At 44.0% G+C, this 20,748-nt stretch overlaps 1 protein-coding gene across 2 annotated transcripts; it reads right to left on the bottom strand.

The window, feature by feature from the left end:
- Positions 1-579: 579 nt before the first annotated feature.
- Positions 580-20,748, bottom strand: LOC120528133 (gastrula zinc finger protein XlCGF17.1-like). 2 transcript variants are annotated; one of them, XM_039752189.1, is made up of 3 exons: positions 20,670-20,748; positions 13,221-13,668; positions 580-3,432 (listed from the first exon to the last, which is right to left on the bottom strand). In XM_039752189.1, exons 2-3 carry the CDS (start codon positions 13,666-13,668, stop codon positions 2,291-2,293), a joined length of 1,590 nt encoding a protein of 529 aa, XP_039608123.1. In that variant the 5' UTR covers positions 20,670-20,748; the 3' UTR covers positions 580-2,290. The 2 variants fall into 2 exon arrangements, with proteins under 2 accessions (XP_039608123.1, XP_039608124.1); XM_039752190.1 differs by lacking the exons at positions 13,221-13,668; positions 20,670-20,748 and adding an exon at positions 5,106-5,139.

The following is a 20,748-nucleotide window of genomic DNA, read 5'->3' as shown; positions in this document are numbered from 1 at the left end:
ACCACACACTCCCAAAAAAAGTCTCCTCCCCTTCCAAGTCTGGACTTTGTTTGGAATGAATTGCCATCCTTCCCTTCTCTCTACCTGAGTGTTTTCCCCAATTGATACCACATTCCAGAACAATCCAAATTCTAGGTGTTTAGATTTCTAGAATACAGAACTCCAATTCATCTCTTCAGCCTCCATCACTTGCTGTTATAAAGAACTTGCAGGAGTTTCTGAATGAGATGTCCAGCAATGTGCTCCACAAGGTTCACTCATTCTCTACCTTTACCGGCCATCGCCTGATGCACTTTAAGATCTTATGCCAAATTCACTTTTGTAGATAACATTGGCTAATCAATCTGTGAGGCGGGCCCCCCTAGGGGGGCGCGAAATAACAAAAAGGGGGACGCGAAGATGCGATAAAAAGAAAACAAGAATCAAAAATATGAAAAATACATCTATTGAAACCAAAACAAATTAACTTAAACTACATTCTGATACTAAAGAAATAAATATAGAGTTAGATAAATGTTGATAAAAGTTAAGTAGGTATAATAAAATATGCATCTACGATATATCATTAATTAAATAAGAACAAATTGTTATTAGTGGGCTCCTTTCAAAAAAAATGGGTTGCAAATATTTAAATTTTGGCATAGTGAGTGTAGCCTGCATATCTCCACACACTGATCTGACCTGTGATCGATGTCAGCAGGCCCCTGGGACTTTAGAACATATATTTCGACGTGGATCCAGCTGGACACATTTTGATATTTTATTTAATAAGATTTAGTAAGAAAAACTTGGTTGACTTTGTTGTAAATATGTGAACTTATGAAACACAGCAGTGCCACCTGGTGGCATTCTAAAGTTTGTGTCACACTGGCCCCTTTTGCCGTAACACCACCGACTCACGAGACTGAGGCCACTATCCATCCATCCATTATCCAACCTGCCATATCCTAACTACAGGGTCACGGGGGGTCTGTTGGAGCCAATCCCAGCCAACGCAGGGCACAAGGCAGGAAACAAACCCTGAGCAGGATGCCAGGCAACACCGAAGCTGAGGCCACTACAAATTTCATTTTTAATTCCTCCGAAATTTCTTAATTCTCTGCATGTCTTTAATTTGAGAATCGGGTGCCTTTCAGGACTTTCCACTTCTGGGTCAGAATCGTTTTTCTGAGTGTGTCTGTTCATATTTGGGTGCTTATTTCTGAATTCATTGTCAAATATTTCTGTTTATTCTTTTTTTACTCAGTTTGTGTGCTGATGTTTTTTTTATGTGGTGATACACGCTACCCCATAGGTGGTCCTCCTCTTCTCTTTATCCCAGGTTTCTTCCTGTTCTGCTCTCACTTCTTCTGGTCATGCCTCCTCTTCTGTATTATTTCTTCTTTCATGCCTTTTGTGCTTTTTCTTTAAATTGTCCCATTATAGACCTTAGGTAAAACTCGATTATCTTAAAGAATTTGAAGTCGGGATTCGTTTTCTCTCTCACTACCTTGTGTATGATTTAGTCAGAAATTCTGATTACTTTCATGACAGCAGGACTACTTGACCAAGTCTTTGTCTTCAATTGACCCCTGGACTGTGTCCAGTCCTCTTAATTTCCTGCTCAAGTTGCACTTTTAGGGTCTTGAACATTCTACTGGAACACTGTCCATCTGTCACCACAATGATGGTCTTCTTCTCAGAATTCACACTATCCTCTACCACCATCACCTACAATGGTGCCAAGGCAGATTGTAAGGCACCTTTATATCATGAGAGACTTCTTAGACTTCTTTGGGTCCTTTTCACAGTGTAAAACATGTTACTTTGATGGGCTGTGCTATCAGTCTTATACAACAAAGACCAACAAGTGAAGGGACTCATCAAGACCTCAGGAGTTAAGAAAGTTATGTTTCAGTGTCCCCTCCATTCCTTCATTCTTCACCCTCCAGCTTACTCCATTGTGATCTGTAACATGACCATTAACACTCCTGCTGTCTGACAAACACCTGACACAATCAGAACAGCCGATGTGAATTCTTTTACGGCCTTGGAGTTCACTGTTCAGTGTTACAACCATAAGGCCTCTGTCCACTGTGGATTCTTTGGTACCCATGAAAATTGCTTAAACGTGGGAATCCTTTACCACAGTTAGATTGGCAATACATTTTTTTTCTTCAGCATGAATTTTTAAATAATTGTGAAGGCTGCCCTTAGTGGAACATAATCTGCCATATTCGCTATTGCAGATCAGTGGGATCAGTGAAGACTGCCATTCTGGGAGAATCATTTGCCAACATTCAGAGCAGCATTATGGCTTTTCTCCAGTATGCACTCGCGTGTGCCTGTGAAGAGTACTACTGTCAATGAATCTTTTTCCACATTCAGCACAGCCATAGGGCTTTTCTCCGGTGTGGATTCTTATATGTCTGTGGAAACTACTACTATCAGAGAATCGCTTCCCACATTCAGAGCAACGATGAGGTTTTTCTCCAGTATGAATTCTTATGTGTGCCTGAAGTCTGCCACTTTGGAGGAACCTTTTGCCACATTCAGAACAGCAATGTGGCTTCTCTCCAGTATGAATCTGTGTGTGCTGCCAAAGACTATTACTGCTGGTAAATCGTTTACCACATTCAGGACAACAATATGGCTTCTCCCCTGTGTGGATTCTTGTGTGTCTTTTAAGACTGCTGTTATGGAGAAATCTTTTTCCACATTCAGAACAGCAATATGGCCTCTCTCCAGTATGACTTCTTGCATGCTGCTGCAGATTGCTATTGACAGCAAATTGTTTGCCACACTGAGAACAGCAATATGGCTTCTCTCCTGTATGAATTCTTTTGTGGCTCTGAAGAGAGCTAAGGACAGTGAATTGTTTGCCGCATTCAGAGCAGCAATGTGGCTTCTCTCCAGTGTGAACTCTTTTGTGGCTATGAAGATGGCTACTGTCAATAAATCTTTTCCCACAATTGGCACAGCCATAAGGCTTTTCTCCCGTGTGGATTCTTGTATGTGTTTGTAGACTGCAGTTATGGGAAAATCTTTTGCCACATTCTGAGCAGCAAAAAGGTTTCTCTCCAGTATGACTTCTTATGTGAGCTTGAAGCCTGCTCTTATGGAGGAATCGTTTGCCACATTCAGAACAGCAATGTGGCTTTGGTCTTGCATGAATTGACTTGTGATCTTCAGAGTCAGATTTGATTTTAAAAGTTTGTCCGTGCTCTTGGCCAGCACACGAAACCTCTTGGTCTGTGTTATGCCCTCGTTGTTGTTCAGTATTGATGGCTTTTCTTGCTGGAAGAGAACTGCACTGCAAAGAGATTGCCGTCAAATTCTCGGATCCTCTTGCCGGTTTCTTCAACTTCTCCTTGTTCTGTATGTGTTGCAGTCTGCAATGAAAAGATGTCTCAGCAGATGAAGACGCAGCGAGGCTGACATTCTCCAGTAAACCTGCAATGATACAAATAATTTAGTTAAACTTTAAAAAAAAAATAAAACCCTAACAAGAGGTGACACACTTTTTTTTTTTTTTGCCCTCACCTCTCAGTTACATTCCTGGTTGTATTCCATGAAAATTAAGTTATTCATTTTAAGATTAGAACTCATAAGTTATGCACCTTTTTCAATAGTAGAGGAAAAGGTGAACTAAGCTATCATAATTGTATTATGGTGTTTGTTATTGTCTTCCATTTATATGTCTATATACATATATAACTACAGTACATACAGTTGCTTATACTCATCTTCTTTTATCCTTATGTTATAAATAAACTTGCATTTTTTGGAGTATCACAGAAAACATGTTTGGATTCTTTACTAAAAACTGGTCTATCATCACGTCTGGACCACAACATGGAAAGTGAAAGTAATTTATTAAAGTAGACAGACAGACAGACAGACAAACAGACAGACAGACAGACAGACAGACAGACAGACAGACAGACAGACAGACAGACAGACAGATAGATAGATAGATAGATAGATAGATAGATAGATAATTTATTAATCACAAGGGGAAATTCACATACAGTGGTACCTCGGTTCACGAGCATCTTGGACCACGTACAAATCAGGTTACGACCAAAAAGTTCGCCAAACTTTTGCATCTGCTCACGACCACACACTCGGTATACGAACAAGCCAGTCTCCCTTTCGGTTTGTGTGCGCCGATGATTTCCGCACGTGTTCAGTTTCCCCCTGTACTGTACATTGTTCTTGGTGCATCATGCAGAGGGACTCTCCCTCAAAACTGTAACCTCCTCTCAACCCAGCTTTGTCCTGTGGTATAGCGGGTCCACAGCTCCCGTCAAAAAGGCCAGTTTTAATAAATAACTAAATAAATAAAGCCGGTGCAGGAGAGAAAGAGCGAGTGAGCAAGTGTGAGAGAGAGAGGGAGTGAGAGAGCGAGGGAGCGAGAGAGTTAGAGAAAGCGCAGGCTCGCGTGCTGCTGAGAGAGAGAGAGAGAGAGAGAGAGAGAGAGAGCAGGCTCGCGTGCTGCTGAGAGAGAGAGAGAGAGAGAGAGAGAGAGAGAGAGAGAGAGAGAGAGAGAGGCTCGCGTGCTGCTGAGAGAGAGAGAGAGAGAGAGAGAGAGAGAGAGAGAGAGAGAGAGAGAGAGAGCAGGCTTGCATGCTGCTGAGAGAGAGAGAGAGAGAGAGAGAGAGAGAGAGAGAGAGAGAGAGAGAGCAGGCTCGCGTGCTGCTGAGAGAGAAAGAGAGAGCAGGCTCCTACAGCTGAAAGAGAGCGAGCCTGCGCGTGCAGCTGAGCGGAAAGCCTGGGTGTTTGTCTCAGTGTTATTCAATGTTTTTACATTAGTTTACTATTACACTGTGCATTCTATGGTATAATTTTTGTGTTTAAAAATCTTTACAGAAAATATATTTACATACAGTTCATACGGTCTGGAATGGATTAATTGTATTTACATACAATCCTATGGGGGAAATTACTTCGGGTCACGACCAAATCGGGTTACGACCAGTTTTGGAACGAATTATGGTCGTGAACCGAAGTTCCACTGTACTCCAGCAGCAGCATACCGATAAAGAACAATATGTTAAATTAAAGAGTGATAACAATTAAAGTATACCAGACAGACAATAATTTTGTATAATGTTAACGTTTACCCCCCCGGGTGGAATTGAAGAGTCGCATAGTGTGGCGGAGGAACGATCTCCTCAGTCTGTCAGTGGAGCAGGATGGTGACAGCAGTCTGTCGCTGAAGCTGCTCCTCTGTCTGGAGATGATCCTGTTCAGTGGATTCTCCATGACTGACAGGAGTCTGCTCAGTGCCCGTCGCTCTGCCACGGATGTCAAACTGTCCAGCTCCGTGCCTACAATAGAGCCTGCCTTCCTAAGAAGTTTGTCCAGGTGTGAGGTGTCCTTCTTCTTTATGCTGCCTCCAAAGCACACCACCGTGTAGAAGAGGGTGCTTGCCAAAACCGTCTGGTAGAACATCTGCAGCGTCTTATTGCAGATGTTGAAGGACGCCAGCCTTCTAATGAAGTATAGTTGGCTCTGTCCTCTCTTACACAGAGCATCAGCATTGGCAGTCCAGTCCAATTTGTCATCCAGCTGCACTCCCAGGTATTTATAGGTCTGCACCTCTGATAATCACGGGGTCCATGAGGGGCCTGGTCCTCCTAAAATCCACCACCAGCTCCTTGGTTTTGCTAGCGTTCAGTTGCTGACTTTCATCAGCTTACAAACTTCATAAACTGTATAGAGCTCCACATATTTCTTGTGTCCGAGCTGGAAGGTGAAATTGTGACAATGTGGTATAGCAAGTCTGTGGCTAAATCTAAATGAAAGGACAATTTAAAAAATTTAGGGGGCTTTGGCCCCTGCTCGCTTCACTCGCCCACCCCCAGGTTTGGTTATTCGGATACACAATTTAAAGAGATTGTTATATTCATGGGAATTGTTACCTACTCTTTCAGATTCTGTGTTGCATTGCTTCTACGTGATCATAAATATACAGCTGACCGAATTTTGGTTTCTTCAAAATTAAACTTAGCCGCAGCTTTAATTGTTGCGGGACCACAGATTCTCCTAGCATATGGTCGATTTTTGATAGCATCTCAATTGGATTCAGGTCAGGACTTTGACTAGGCCACTCCAAAGTCTTCATTTTGTTTTTCTTCAGCCATTCAGAGGTGGATTTGCTGGTGTGTTTTGGGTCATTGTCCTGTTGCAGCACCCAAGATCGCTTCAGCTTGAGTTGACGAACAGATGGCCGGACATTCTCCTTCAGGATTTTTTGGTAGACAGTAGAATTCATGGTTCCATCTATCACAGCAAGCCTTCCAGGTCCTGAAGCAGCAAAACAACCCCAGACCATCACACTACCACCACCATATATTACTGTTGGTATGATGTTCTTTTTCTGAAATGCTGCGTTCCTTTTACGCCAGATGTAACGGGACATTTGCCTTCCAAAAAGTTCAACTTTTGTCTCATCAGTCCACAAGGTATTTTCCCAAAAGTCTTGGCAATCATTGAGATGTTTCTTAGCAAAATTGAGACGAGCCCTAATGTTCTTTTTGCTTAACAGTGGTTTGCCTTGGAAATCTGCCATGCAGGCCGTTTTTGCAGGCCAGTCTCTTTCTTATGGTGGAGTCGTGAACACTGACCTTAATTGAGGCAAGTGAGGCCTGCAGTTCTTTAGACGTTGTCCTGGGGTCTTTGTGACCTCTCGGATGAGTCGCCTCTGCGCCTTGGGGTAATTTTGGTCGGCCGCCACTCCTGGGAAGGTTCACCACTGTTCCATGTTTTGCCATTTGTGGATAATGGCTCTCACTGTGGTTCACTGGAGTCCCAAAGCTTTAGAAATGGCTTTATAACCTTTACCAGACTGATAGATCTCAATGACTTCTGTTCTCATTTGTTCCTGAATTTCTTTGAATCTTGGCATGATGTCTAGCTTTGAGGTGCTTTTGGTCTACTTCTCTGTGTCAGGCAGCTCCTATTTAAGTGATTTCTTGATTGAAACAGGAGTGGCAGTAATCAGGCCTGGGGGTGGCTACGGAAATTGAACTCAGGTGTGATACACCACAGTTAGGTGATTTTTAACAAGGGGGCAATTACTTTTTCACACAGGGCCATGTAGGTTTGGATTTTTTCTCCCTAAATAATAAAAAGCATCATTTAAAAACTGCATTTTGTGTTTACTTGTGTTATATTTGACTAATGGTTAAATGTGTTTGATGATCAGAAACATTGTGTGTGACAAACATGCAAAAGAATAAGAAATCAGGAAGGGGGCAAATAGTTTTTCACACCACTGTATGTCTGTAATTGATGCCGGGAGCTGCCAACCGCCACACCTTTGCCAGTCCCCACTATAAATAGGAGAAGCACGAGTGCAGAGGGGGAAAGTAAGGAGAAAGAGAAGGACGGAAGTTAAGGGAGATGAAGGAAGGAGAAGGAGAGCCGGTGCGAGCAAGCGAGAGAGCAGGTAGCTGGGAGGAGAGCCCCTTTGCAGGAGTGTTTCCCGACACTCGGTGAGAGTAGTAAGGAAATGGTCGCTCCAGCTGAGCGATCTCCAGGAGCTGGAGTGACCAAGAAGGTGGTTGGCTTGCCACGTAAGGCCCAGGGAGTCAGTGAGGCTTGGGAGAGTGAGCCCCAGCGTGAGGTCGCTGGGGAACCCGAGTCTCGGTCCGGCGGTATTGTATGTAGCCAGGAGACAGAAGGTGACCAGACTGGTAGTAGGCGGCTGCACCTGCTGATAGGGCGCCTCCTCTGTTGCAGAGCCCGTATGGGAGAAACAGAGGAGCCGCCAGTTGAACTGAGTAGGCACCAGGTTTTTATAGTTTCCTGCCATGGCTTCAACCTTATTTAAATGGCTTTGATTTTTTGGAAAAAAATTTTTTAACCTTGTTTGTCATTAAAGTAGACCGTCATAAGCGTCATCTTAAAACCGACCCAGTTGTTAGTCACTATGTCCTTCTGCAGCAATCGCCACACAGAACATGTAACATTTATGACATTCCAGCTGTCTGCACATTTCGAATCCTTAGATTTGTACTGGATATCACTTTCATGATGAAATGCATTAATTTATGTATGTGACATTTTACAGATCAGTCATTCACTTCATTTAAATAATGAATACTGTTAATAATTACACACGGTGGCGGCATAGCAATGGCACTGCTGTCATCGCTGTTGTTCCCTGCCTGGAGTTTACATGTTTTCCTGCTGGGTTTCCTTCCACAGACATGCAGATTTGGTGGCACTAAAATGACGCCAGTGTGTACGTGTCTGCTTGTGTTCACCTTGTGATGAGCTGATGCCCCGTCCAGGGATTGTTTCTTTCTCGTACCCGATGCTAGCTGGAATGAGCGCATCCCTGGATTGATGGATTTAATCATTAAACATCCTTTTCAGAGATATTGTGGTAAGGTGTCCTCAGAATTTAATGGATGTTTCAAGCTGAACGAGATGAAATTTCGCACTGCCACCTGGTGGAATCTTCCAGATGTACTAGAACAACATTTGTGTAGCAGTAGTGTCCACTGACACGCGCGTCACGTCACGTGAATATAAACCCGGTCCTAATTTCACTTTGGTAAAATACAAAGTTATGTGAAAATGACACGATTGTATCAACTGTATAATAAAACACTAAGGTGTGTGTGTGTGTGTGTGTGTGTGTTCGGTCCCACTGAGTAATTTGATTGGTGTGGTATAGCTGGTCTGTGGCTCAAAAAGAGTGGCCATTTTAATTAATAAATAAGGCAAGAAACAAACCCCGGGCAGGGCGCCCACTGCCAGCCCACCACACAACATTTTTTTATGTGAATTATTTATTGAATTTTTCACTTTTCACCATCCACTTGCTTGGTGTGTTTTGTCCTCATTGGCTCAGATCATCCAGTTTCGTTATCCACGGTGTCGGGTTCAAGAGGCTCCCATTAAGGAAGAGCCAACCCGCACCGTCACAAATGGCAGCAGCAGTGGGATGAGCTGACGGTGGGGACCGAAGAAAAGGAGACAGAGAACAGCAAGTGAGATAGGTGCCTGACATGTCACAAGCCTGACGAGGACGTTTTAAGGAGTAAACTTGTTAACCCTTAAACCGCCGTGACCAGCTGTAGTCGGTTCCCACGGCAATTTGCCAGTACGCTGGAGCTGATCAGTCAGTAACGTACATCCGTTGAGCAGCCAGCTCGTGACCACTGGCGCCCTCCTAGTGAATGATCAGCCTCACTCTCCCTGGGATTCAGCCGCTGTACAAGACTGGCCTGCAGGGCTCAACGTTGGCCTCCATGTGCAGCCAGTTCAAGCGCAGTTGGCTCAGTGATTTACTGAATTTCATCAATGGCGTCAGTTGCACCTTCTACATATAATAAGAGATTGCTGCAGTAGTTTTCTAAAGTTTTGACAGTTCATTGGCTGTGTGTAAAATGATCAGTGTTGTAGTAATTGTGATGCTCTTTGCATGGAAAAAAATACGCATTCCATTAAAATTTCACTTTTTCTTAGTGAATTGTGACGTTTACTTAAAAAGTGCAGCAAAATAGTATTTCACGTCCTTGCATTAACCTCCCAGGTATGTGGCAGTTTAAGGGTTAAAGTGCGCATTTCGAGATTTAAGCCGAAATGTCCACTTTAATCACGACACAGTGTCCTTAATTGTTTCCCAGTCGCTCAAATACACTGCCGTACATTCTAAGCTGTTGTGAAGATGGGAAAAAAAAAGACGGCACAGAAGATGGTATGTGAGACTTTTGAAATATATATTGTTGCGGAATATGCGACGCTGGAACATAAAAGCAGCACGAATGCATTTGTATATCGGCATTTTGCTTCACCACATCAAACCGTTCATGAAACATCGAAGCACGATTAGCGGCTTTCTGTCACATGGTGATAGTAAACAGAGACTCTGACGTCACATTCCGACTTTGATCACACTGCGCCAACCCCCCCATTCCCGGATTTTTTTGCTGGTACTGCAACTCGACACGCGTCGAGTTAATTTCTGAGGACGTGCGTCAAATGAACGCTGGGGGCGCGTAGCGGTCATGATGCGTAGCGTACGCATTCTGGCGTTCTGAGCGTGAAGCATAAACCGACCCTAAGGCCGGGGTTATACTTCACGCGACGTAACGCATGCTGCAGCGGACGCTCCTGCTACGCTGGTGTTTGACTGTTTAAACCTGCGCGCGTAATTTACGTAAAAATGGAGGAATCCACCAGGTGGCAGTGCGAGATATTATCACGGTGAGAACAGGTTCGGCTTCTCTGTTGTGAATATTCCGATGACACCTTACCGCAATATCTCTGAAAAGGATGTTTAATGATTAAATCCATCAATTCAGGGATGTGTTCATTCCAGCAAGCAGTGGGGACGAGGCAGAAACAATACCTGGACGGGGTATCGCAAGGTGAATACAAGCACTTACATATACTGGAGTCATTTTAGCGGCACCAAATCCCCACATCTGCATGTCTTTGGAAGGAAACCGGAGCACAGTGTGGAAACCCAGCAGGAAAACATGTAAACTGCTAGCAGGGAATACCAGCGACGTGACTCCCTGCGAGACAGCAGTGCTAGCGCTCTGCTATCGTGTCACCCCCATGTGTGTAATTATGAACAGTATTCATTATTTAAACGAAATTAATGATTTATCTGTAAAATGTAACATACATACTATATTGCATTTCATCGTGAAAGTGATATCAAGTATAAATATAAATATTCTAAATGTGCAGAGAGTTGGAATATCATACATTTAATGTGCTCAATGTAGCGATCTATTGTTGCTTGTCCCTGCTGTCAGGTCCAAGAAGCTCATAGCGATTAAAAACTGGGATGACGTTTACGACGGTCTGCTTTAATAATAAAGTAAACTACGGGGTTAAAGTGAACATTTCGAGATTAAAGCCGAAATTTCCACTTTAATCACAAAATACACGTTTTCACCATGTCCTTTTTTTCTCTGTGGCTTAGATACAGTGCTGTTCATTATGTTGCTGTTGTGAAGTTGCAAAAAAAAAAAAAAGACAACGCAAAGGACGGTATGTGAGACTTTTAAAATCTATCGTGTCATTACGATCTGGAATATGTGACACTTGAATATAAAAGCGCCACGAATGCATTTTGTATGTCGGCATTTTGCTTCAACATATCGAACCGTTCATCAAACACTGAAGCGCGCACATCGATCTCGTAGGATCCGCATAGCATCTTTCTGTCACATGTTGATAGTAAACCATTCATCAAACATCGCAGCACGCAGATCGATCCGGAAAGCGGCTTACTATGTAGATAGTAAACAGAGACTCTGACGTCGCATTCCAACCTTTAGCACACTGCGCCCCCGCCTTTTTGCTGGTACTGCAGCTCGCGCACGCGTCGCATTAATTTCTGAGGACCGGCTCAGAGGACGCGCGAAATGAACGCTGGGAACGCGTGGCTGCCATGATGCGGGCGCTTTACTATAAACCGGCCCTAAGAATGCAGCAACTAGAGACATCCATCCATCCATGTTCTAACCCGCTGAATCCGAATACACGGTCACGGGGGTCTGCTGGAGCCAATCCCATGCTAAAAAAAAAGTGACAAACCAAAGATGGTGACAAATGTCATTATCGAAATTCCGTATCTTGTCATTTTTAACTGGGCTTTACCGTTCTGTAATGAATGCGTATTCTTAATTTAAATGAGAGTTCAGGAACATTAGATTTTGTTTCCCATCCATAGTGAACTCACAGTTCAGAATTCTCTACTAAGCCTCATCTGCACACCATGACTGGGGCTGTGGGGCAGCTGACCAACACCAGCTGGAATCTGTCAGTTTTTATTTTGCTGCTGCCCCATTATTCCAGTGTTCTGGGGTCCAATTCAGCACCCAGACGTTGTCCATTTTGTTCCCTGTATGTCTGCTCAAGTCACTTTCAGGAGACTCCACTTCTACCACACCTGCGGATCATTTGGACTGGGGACTCTAAACTCCTCCAGTGGGGTGAAGGGGTCTGAGGTGGAATGGACTGGCATCCCCTATGTTCCTGCTCCTAACCCTTGAGACTCTGACCTTAATTAACAGTGTTAGGGAATATTCCAGAATTTGACCCACCTGGTTGAGTCCTAAGTCGCCCACTGAATCCTTGAACGTTCCTCACATGATCTGTAGGTGTGTATCATATAATAATCAGCACAAGGTCCAGAGTTGTGTTTAACAAACCCACTTACGGAGTAAACATCTGCCTCTGTGAGGATATCGGTCTGTGGACACGATCAGTGCACACAAATCGCTCCACCTGAAGGACCCTGGGCACAACACTAAAAAACGTGAAAAGCCTTCTGAGGAAATCCCTGCAGTGGACTACACTACACAATTGGAATCATTTCCTTTTTTTTTGCTTTGTGCCCACCATAAACTATCGTCCATGGGGGAAGAGCTTTAGGAGCAGGAAGAGGAGGTTGGGAGCATGCGCTGATACCACCACACGATGAAGCACCTGCTTTAGATTTGTCAAAAATATTGATGTCTAGTTTTCGATGGATCTTGCTGTTTTAGGGTCCCCAGATACCGAAAATATCGATATCTCGATGATGAAAGTGTGTGTGTGTGTCTGTGTGTGCCACAGTTTCTTGAGGACGGTCCTGGAGCTAAAACGGCTGGATGGAAAAAACCCAATCTCGAAACTTGAGCCTGTTATGAGACGGTGATGCGCTGAATCGTTTTTTGAGCCAAGTCGTGCCAGAGAAAGAGGAACTCTAGGGGAACGCTCAAATACCGACATTCTGCAATGAATTCTGAATTCTCCTCAATTGCTCTCGTAATGACCTATTTTATGATCAGAACAATCAGGGCAGTAAATAATTACAGAAATGTTAGAGAATAGTTTGGGTAAATTGGTTTGTAGGGCGCAAAGCCTACTGACGCTTTTTTTTTGTGTTCATTTTGTGCCCATTTTCCGCCCAATTTGAGCACAGTTGGTAGAATACACATTTTTAAGAAGATACAATTCCTTCTTTTCAACATACATATTAATGGTTAAAGTTTTACTTCTAAAAATCACACCTTTATGTGGAAAAGTCATGAACTGCATACTCTCGGGTTTGCAGGGTTCACCCCAACCCTTACGTTTGATTATTTGTGATGTCAGCTACTTTTAGTCGGTAGGCCTAAGAGTGTATTTCCACCTACTAGCAGCACCAAAACAAGCACAGGCAGAACGTGTCAATATAATCGTTTCCACTGTCTTTTATGGTGAGTCAAATGACTTACTTATCCCCTCACTCCAAGATGACTTCTGCTCTTCTCTTTCTCTCCCGTTTCCTTCACTGAGATTTTCTTCAAACTCCGGTGACTCTGATTTCAGTTCCATAGAATTCTGCTGGGTGGCCATATTGGTGAGCTTGGGCTGTGAACTGAAATAAGACTCTCCGTAAAGCCTCCCAGCGTCACGATTCTGCTGTTCAAGGTTGCCCAAGAAATCGTCTGAATCCTCAGCTGTAACCCTAACAATCCCCACCTCACACTCCTCTTCTTTAACAACTGCAATTCTTCCTTCGCAATCCTCCGACTTTATACAGAAATCCACTGGGGCGTTCGTGCGAACATCATTGACTGAGGCCATCCCCTCTGTGTAAAACTTGCCCCATGAAGCGCCAGCTCTCCTCGTCCAAGATTTACTTCTCAAATGGGAACTGGGAAAGGAGGCTTCTCTGTTCATCTGTGGGAATAAAAGAGTGAAAGGAATGACTTCATAACGCTGTCAGATGACCACATTTCAGGGTTATCTGAGCTCTAAGAAAGTTAACGACGATGATCTGAAAAGCTGTGAACCCTCCATGCTAGCACAGGACACAAGGCAGGAACAAATCCCAGGAAGGGCGCCAGCCCACCACAGGGCACACACACACCAAGCACACACCAGGGACAATTTAGGATTGCCAATCCACCTAACCTGCAGGTCTTTGGACTGTGGGAAGAAAGCCACGCAGACACAGGGAGAACATGCAAACTCCACTTAGGGAGGACCCGGGAAGCGAACCCAGGTCTCCTAACTGCCTTGAGAAATTAGGGGCCCAGACAAGAAAAAGGTTGGGCTATTTAAAGACGCATGCTTTCTTTAGCACATGAAACTGTTTATTTTTACTGGCAATTAAAGCTAACCCAAATGAAACAGTGAAAGATTTAAAGTTGAATCTGACCACCACTTTAGAAAGACACATCTGATGACATATTGATATCCATCCATCCATCTATTATCCTAACTACAGGGTCATAGAGGTCTGCTGGAGCCAATCCCAGCCAACACAGGGCACAAAGCAGGAAACAAACCACGGGCAGGGCGCCAGCCCACCCACACACACCAAGCACACACTAAGGACAATTTAGGATCACCAATGCACCTAACCTGCAGGTCTTTGGACTGTAGGAGGAAACCCACACAGACACGGGGAGAACATGCAAACTCCACGCAGGGAGGACCCAGGAAGCGAACCCGGGTCTCCTAACTGTGAGGCACACATATTGATATTCCACACCTCAATTAGAGTGAAACCAACAGAAATACACGTTCAGCACAAACACGCAGAGTCACGTTTGACTGCCATTACAGATATTAGCAAATAAAAAGGCACTTTTATTCGCTTGCTTTTTAGCGTATGAGTTTAAGTCTTTGTATTTATACTGTTTATACTGCGTTCTTCTTATGCACGTATTTTAGTGTACATAATTTCATAGAAGCTAATTAATGTGTGTGTGTGTTGTTATATGTCTATTCATCCATCCATTATCCAACCCGCTATATCCTAACTACAGGGTCACAGGGGTCTGCTGGAGCCAATCCCAGCCAACACAAGGAGCAATGCAGGAAGCAAATCCCGGGCAGGGCACCAACCCACTGCAGATGTCTATTCTATGTATGTATAATTTTTCTTCTTCTTTTTAAGGCCCAGTCCACGCGGTCATCTGAATGGAGCTTTTTCTGCCATCTGTAGCGTCGGGTGAGTGCGGATTGAACGGCGAGTGTTTCTCTGCTCGTTGCAGTGAGTCAGACCATCCACATGAGCTTTCGCCGCTCGGATTTGTGTTCAGATGGCATAAAAAGAAAACGTCACATGCAGGTTTTGCTTGGCGTCAGATTCTGCCAAAATCCTGATGAGCACGAAGAAAATATCTACAGTCAAAGTCAAAAGTATGTGAACCCTTTGGAGTGATCTGGTTTACTGCATGAATTGGCCCTAAAAAGTGATCTGCTCTTCGTCCAAGTCCCGGGTACTGATGATCTACACAATGAGCTTAAGCCAGTGACACACAAACAATTCTACTCTTTCATGTCTTTATCTTACAAACACATTCAACGCTCACAGTGGTAGTGTATAAAGTAAGTGAACCTTGGGATTGAGTAACTGGTCGAGCCTCCTTTGGCAGCAATGACCTCAACCAGACACTTCCTGTAACTGCAGATCAGACCTGCTCATCGTGTGGGGAGAATTTCCTCCCATTCTTCCCTGCAGAACTGCCTTAACTCTTCCATATTCTTTGGTTGTCTTCTGTGTGTGGCTCTCTGACTCTCTCTCTTCAAGTCATTCAATAGGATTGAGGTCTCGGTTCTGACTGGGCCACTCCAAAAGGCGCAGTTTGTTCTTCTGAAGCCATTGTACGGTGGATTTGCTGCGATGTTTGGGCTCGTTGTCCTGTTGCATCACCCAGCCTCTTCTGAGTTGAAGTTGACAGACAGACACCCTCACATCATCCTGGAGAATTTGTTGATAAACTTGGGAATTCATTTTCCCCCTCAATGATGGGAAGCTGTCCAGGCCCTGAGGGAGCAAAGCAGGCCCAAATCTTGATGTTCCTTTCCACCATACTTTACTGTAGGGATGATGTTTTGATGTTGATATGCGTTGCCCTTTTTACACCAAATGAAGTTCTGCTTGTTCCTCCTAAATAGTTCAATTTGGTCTCATCCCTCCACAAAACATTTTCCCAGTACCGTTGTGGAGTGTCCAAGTGCTCTTTCACAAGCTTCAGCCGTTCAGTGATGATCTTTTTTGATAGCACTGGCTTCCTTCTTGGTATCCTATCATGGACTCCTTTCTTGTTGAATGTTTTGTGTATAGTTGACTCGTGAGTCGCCACTTCTAGTGACTTCTTCAAGTCCTCTGCTGTCACTCGAGGGTTCTTCTTCACCTCATTGCTGACTTTGCGTTGTGCTCTTGGGGTCATCTTGGCAGGGCGCCCACTTCTAGACAGAGTTGCCACAATACCAGATTGTCTCCATTTATAGACAACTTGGCTAACAGTAGACTGATCTCAGATCTTTGAGATGACTTTGTAACCCTTTCCAACCTTAGGTAGACGAACAATTCTCCATAATAGCTCTTCAGACAGCTCTTTTGTGCGAGGCAGGACTCCCATCTGGATATGCTTCTTGTCAAAAGCTCTAACTCGGACTTTATAGTGTTTGGGATCAATCAAAGTCATTGTAGGCCACCACACCTCTGAACTCGTTTCATTAAATGGACTCCGGGTGTGAGAAATTCGCACTGCAATGAGCTTTTTAAAAAGTCATTAGCTTGGGGTTCACTTACTTTTTCCAACCTTCGGTTTCACAGTTTGAATGATTTATTCAATGTGGTCAAAAGTTCTCAGAAAATCTGTGGATCTTTGGTTGTAGGAGGCTGTGTTTGTTCATTATTGGGACTGACATGAAGATACGGCCATGCTTTATATGGGAATTAACCATAAATAGAGAGAATTCCTAGGGGTTCACAGACTTTTTACTTTGACTGTATTTTGAGTTTATACATCGTCTGGAAATGTCCTGTGATTACTTGTGTGTCCATCCATTATCCAACCTGCTATATCCTAACTACAGGATCACGGGGGTCTGCTGGAGCCAATCCCAGCCAGCACAGGGCGCAAGGCAGGAAACAAATCCCGGGCAGGGCACCAGCCCACCACAGGGCACACACACACACACACACACTAGGAACAATTTAGGATCGCCAATAAACTTAACCTACATGTCTTTGGACTGTGGGAGGAAAGCCACACAGACACGGGGAGAACATGCAAACTCCATGCAGGGAAGCAAACCCAGGTCTCCTTGCTGAGAGGCAGCAGTGCTACCGACTGCGCCACCGTGCCACCCTTACTTGTGTGCGTGTAAAATATTATATAAACACACACAATCAATAAAATAATAATGTGTATGTGCTGGTATATGAATACGTGAATATATGGTATATATTGTTATTATATAATGTCGTAACTTTATCTACTAATGGGTTATAAGTACCGGTGGGTGAGTGCGTAAGCGAATACTGTTTCTATATTTGCTTACTTCAAGGTGACACATAGCCGCTCTCTAAACACCGACTCACTTATTGGTTGACCGGCGTGTAAAATGGTGCTGTTGCAGCTGCAGCAGGCAATCAAAACTCGAAACTGACATCCGATAGGATTTGAATAACTTACGTGGAAATCGCCGCCTTTCTTCATAGATTACACACACGCTGTGCAGTCAGAGGGTGAGCCCGGTAACAGCAGCGATGTTTTCTCTGCCTACTTCGCCATATCAAGAGGATTTTTAACACATGGTGGTCAATGTTCAGGTGTAATAAAACCAACTGATCGACATTTTGTGAATCCAATGAAGGATGAACACCTCACAGGCTAAAAACACTCTGGACTGCCTGATAACTAGAAAGGTAAACACACAAAACTACAAACTGGGCCGCAGGTTGGCGTTTATTGGAGGCAAATGTAACGTCATATTGAAGAAGTCAATTAAATGGCACTAGAAAAGGTAACTTAAGGTCACATTCATTTAAACGAGATCTGAACAGGGCCTGTTACCGTTAGCCCATACTCTTTGTAAAGCACTTTGGTCAAGATTTACTTGTTTTAAATGTGATGTATAAATAAATCAAACCATAAAACCAATTCGGACCACAACCTCAGTGGTCCTGTCCAAACGACCCTCATCTATTAGGTGAGGCCACTCTAACACCTGACATAAGAACGTTAAGACATTTCGGCTGGTGAGGCCATTCAGTCCATCAAGCCCACGTGTTTAGCTAACAGCTAAGATTCTTCTTAAAGGCTCTCAAGATTTCTGCCTTAACTCCTTGGCTCGGGAGTTTGTTCCAGAGTCCCATGAATCTTTGCGTAGAGAAGTTGTTCTTGGCTTCAGTTTAAAATGACGCTCCCAAGTCTGTGATTCATCCACCGCTTTATAATCAAAAGCACTCCTCCTGTCACTCCTCTTCTTTCCTCTGGATCTCTCTCTTATTCCTGGCTGTTAAGCCCACAGTCTGGCTTGCCTCTCCACTCCTAACTCAGTCTCTTTCTGACATGAAGATGGCTTTAATGCCTTTGTAGCCTCCCACAACAAAAATCAAGGGTGTCAATTCAGCTCATCCATAAAAAGACTTCCTTGGATCAGAAATAACCACGTTTTTTCTCCACATACACCAGGACTGAATGCACACTGGCTGTGTCCGGTGGCCCCACACTCTGGTGTATCTCCTTTAACTCCATAAAACAGTGGTTCTCAAACTGTGGGGCAGGCCCTCCTGGGGGTGGGGGGGCGCGAAGATGTGAAAAAGAAAACAAGAATCAAAAATATGAAAAATACATCTATTGAAACCAAAACAAATTAACTTAAACTACATTCTGATACTAGAAAAATAAATATAAAGTTAAGTAGGTATAATAAAATATGCATCTATGATATATCATTAACTTAAAAAAAAACAAATTGGTATTAGTGGGCTGCTTTCAAAAAAAAGTTAAGGGGGTGCGATTAAAACTGTTATGTTAACTCAGGTCGCAAATACTTAAAGGTTGAGAAACGCTGCCGTAAGACATTCCCACAGGTTTATCCCAGTCACACTTTAACTTTCCTCACATCTTCAAAATTGTATGTTTGTAATGGTGGCCCGGTCCCTCATAGTCTGCGATTGTGCATTTGCTCCTCCAATTCCCCACCGCTATATTCCAAACAAGTGTGTGTGTCCAGTTTGGTGACAGCTCTAAACTGACCGGTGATGGCTGAGTCTGTTGGGTAATGGACTGGCATCCTTTCCAGAGTTGGTTCCTCTCTTGCACCCCATGCTGCCACTGTAACCCTAAACTGAAATAAGTGACTGGTATAATGGAGTGATGGCTAACAGTCCACAATCTGATTGTTTTATGCCTGCAGGACTGTGGCTGACCTTGCGGTGTTAATATCCACCATCTTAAATGATCTCCTTTGTGTTTTTTTTTTTTTCTGCCTTGTTCAAGATGAATTTCTACTTCACTAAAGGCTGTTTGATGTTTATGTGATCTGAAGACTCTTTCCGAAGTTAAACACGAAATATGTTTTTTGTTGCTTATTTATTTATTTCATTTAGTCCGTAACATTCCTGCAAACCGTCATGAAATACGACTTGAAATAAAACTGTCACTTTCACTCGTCAAAGTTGAGAGGGTGGGCTCTAACACGCCCTCTAGTTACTGATTGGTGAATCTTTAACACAAGAATTAATTAGAAAAATGCTTACTACTACCGATGAAATGGATTCTGCCGAAGATATTACGTATTTCAGAGAGAGGACTGAAGATTTATCGGAAGAAATTACAATGTTGGCGGCCCTTTTAGACTCCGATACAGATGAAAGTATTTTTGAAATTAGCAAAGAACAGGTGGACCGGACTCGACTACACTCCATTTCAAGTGACTCCCTGCTCTGGACGTCCATCCTTTGACATTCCAGCTGAGTCAATAGAACACCTTCTGTTATGCGGTTTAAAAGTACGACAGATTGCAGATCTATATTAAGGTGTATCGGAGAAGACGATCACAAGGCGAATGAGCCAGTTTGATATACGGTAAGCTGCAACGGCTGTATTAGTTTAGGTACTTTGACATGGAATGCCCAAAGCAGCTCCAACTAATATTTTGAACTGTGTATTTCACCCTTGTTTGACGAGTATAAAGTCAGGTGCATATCTGCAGCTACTTTTTCAAGCAACTGTACAGCTCTGATCAGTGGTAAAGTTGTTCAGTTCAAAATATTACTTGGAGCTGCTTTGGGCATTCCATTTCAAAGTACCTAAACTAATGCAGCCGTTGCAGCTCATCGTATATCAAACTGGCTCATTCGCCTTGTGATCGTCTTCTCCGATACACCATATAGATCTGCAATCTGTCGTACTTTTAAACCGCATAACAGAAGGTGTTCTAGGCTGAATGTGCCCTGCGATGGACTGGCACAGGTTAGGCTGAATGTGCCCTGCGATTGGACTGGCACTCGGTCTGGGTTGATTCGTGCCCTATATGTGATGCTACCCAGATAGTCTATGGTCCCCCACGACCCTTCCAGTGACCACATGATATTTCGCCCGGCGCTGCATAAAAAGCAGACTGTCAATCACGGGACGGGACGCCCTCGGGTAACGGTGGAGCGAAAGCGGGCGGCGAGCACCGTCAGAACTGATGCGAGTGTGAAGAGCACGACGGGCTGCGCGGAGCAGAGTTCGCGGCAGAGTTCGCGGCAGACCTGCATGACAGCGGAGAACATCGCAAGTCTAGATTTGACTCTTCTCTCCACATTCACCGCCCCCGCGATGCCGTTGCCTTTCAGTCTCCCCGGCATGCCTGCCCGCGTCCGGCTCCACTTCCCTTTCCTCTCGTCTTCCCACCCAGCCTTCTCCGATTCTCCCGTTGCTCACCGGCACTCCTCGCCTCTCCTTCCTTTCTCTCCTCCTTGTCGCTTTGATGCAGACACAAGTCTCGTATGGCAGCCGAAGC

The sequence above is a fragment of the Polypterus senegalus genome, chromosome 4, assembly GCF_016835505.1.
Source record: "Polypterus senegalus isolate Bchr_013 chromosome 4, ASM1683550v1, whole genome shotgun sequence".
Lineage (NCBI taxonomy): Eukaryota > Metazoa > Chordata > Cladistia > Polypteriformes > Polypteridae > Polypterus > Polypterus senegalus.
Note: the sequence above shows the minus strand (reverse complement) of the source record. Positions and strands in the feature narration are given on the sequence as shown.

What these genes read in the sequence shown, in the direction of transcription:
- LOC120528133 (XM_039752189.1), bottom strand. Translation starts at nt 13,668, where the DNA reads ATGAACAGAGAAGCCTCCTTTCCCAGTTCCCATTTGAGAAGTAAATCT. An exon ending in ATCTTGGAGTGAGGGGATAA is followed by an intron (nt 3,433 to 13,220) that starts GTAAGTCATTTG and finishes GTATCATTGCAG; the next exon opens with GTTTACTGGAGAATGTCAGC.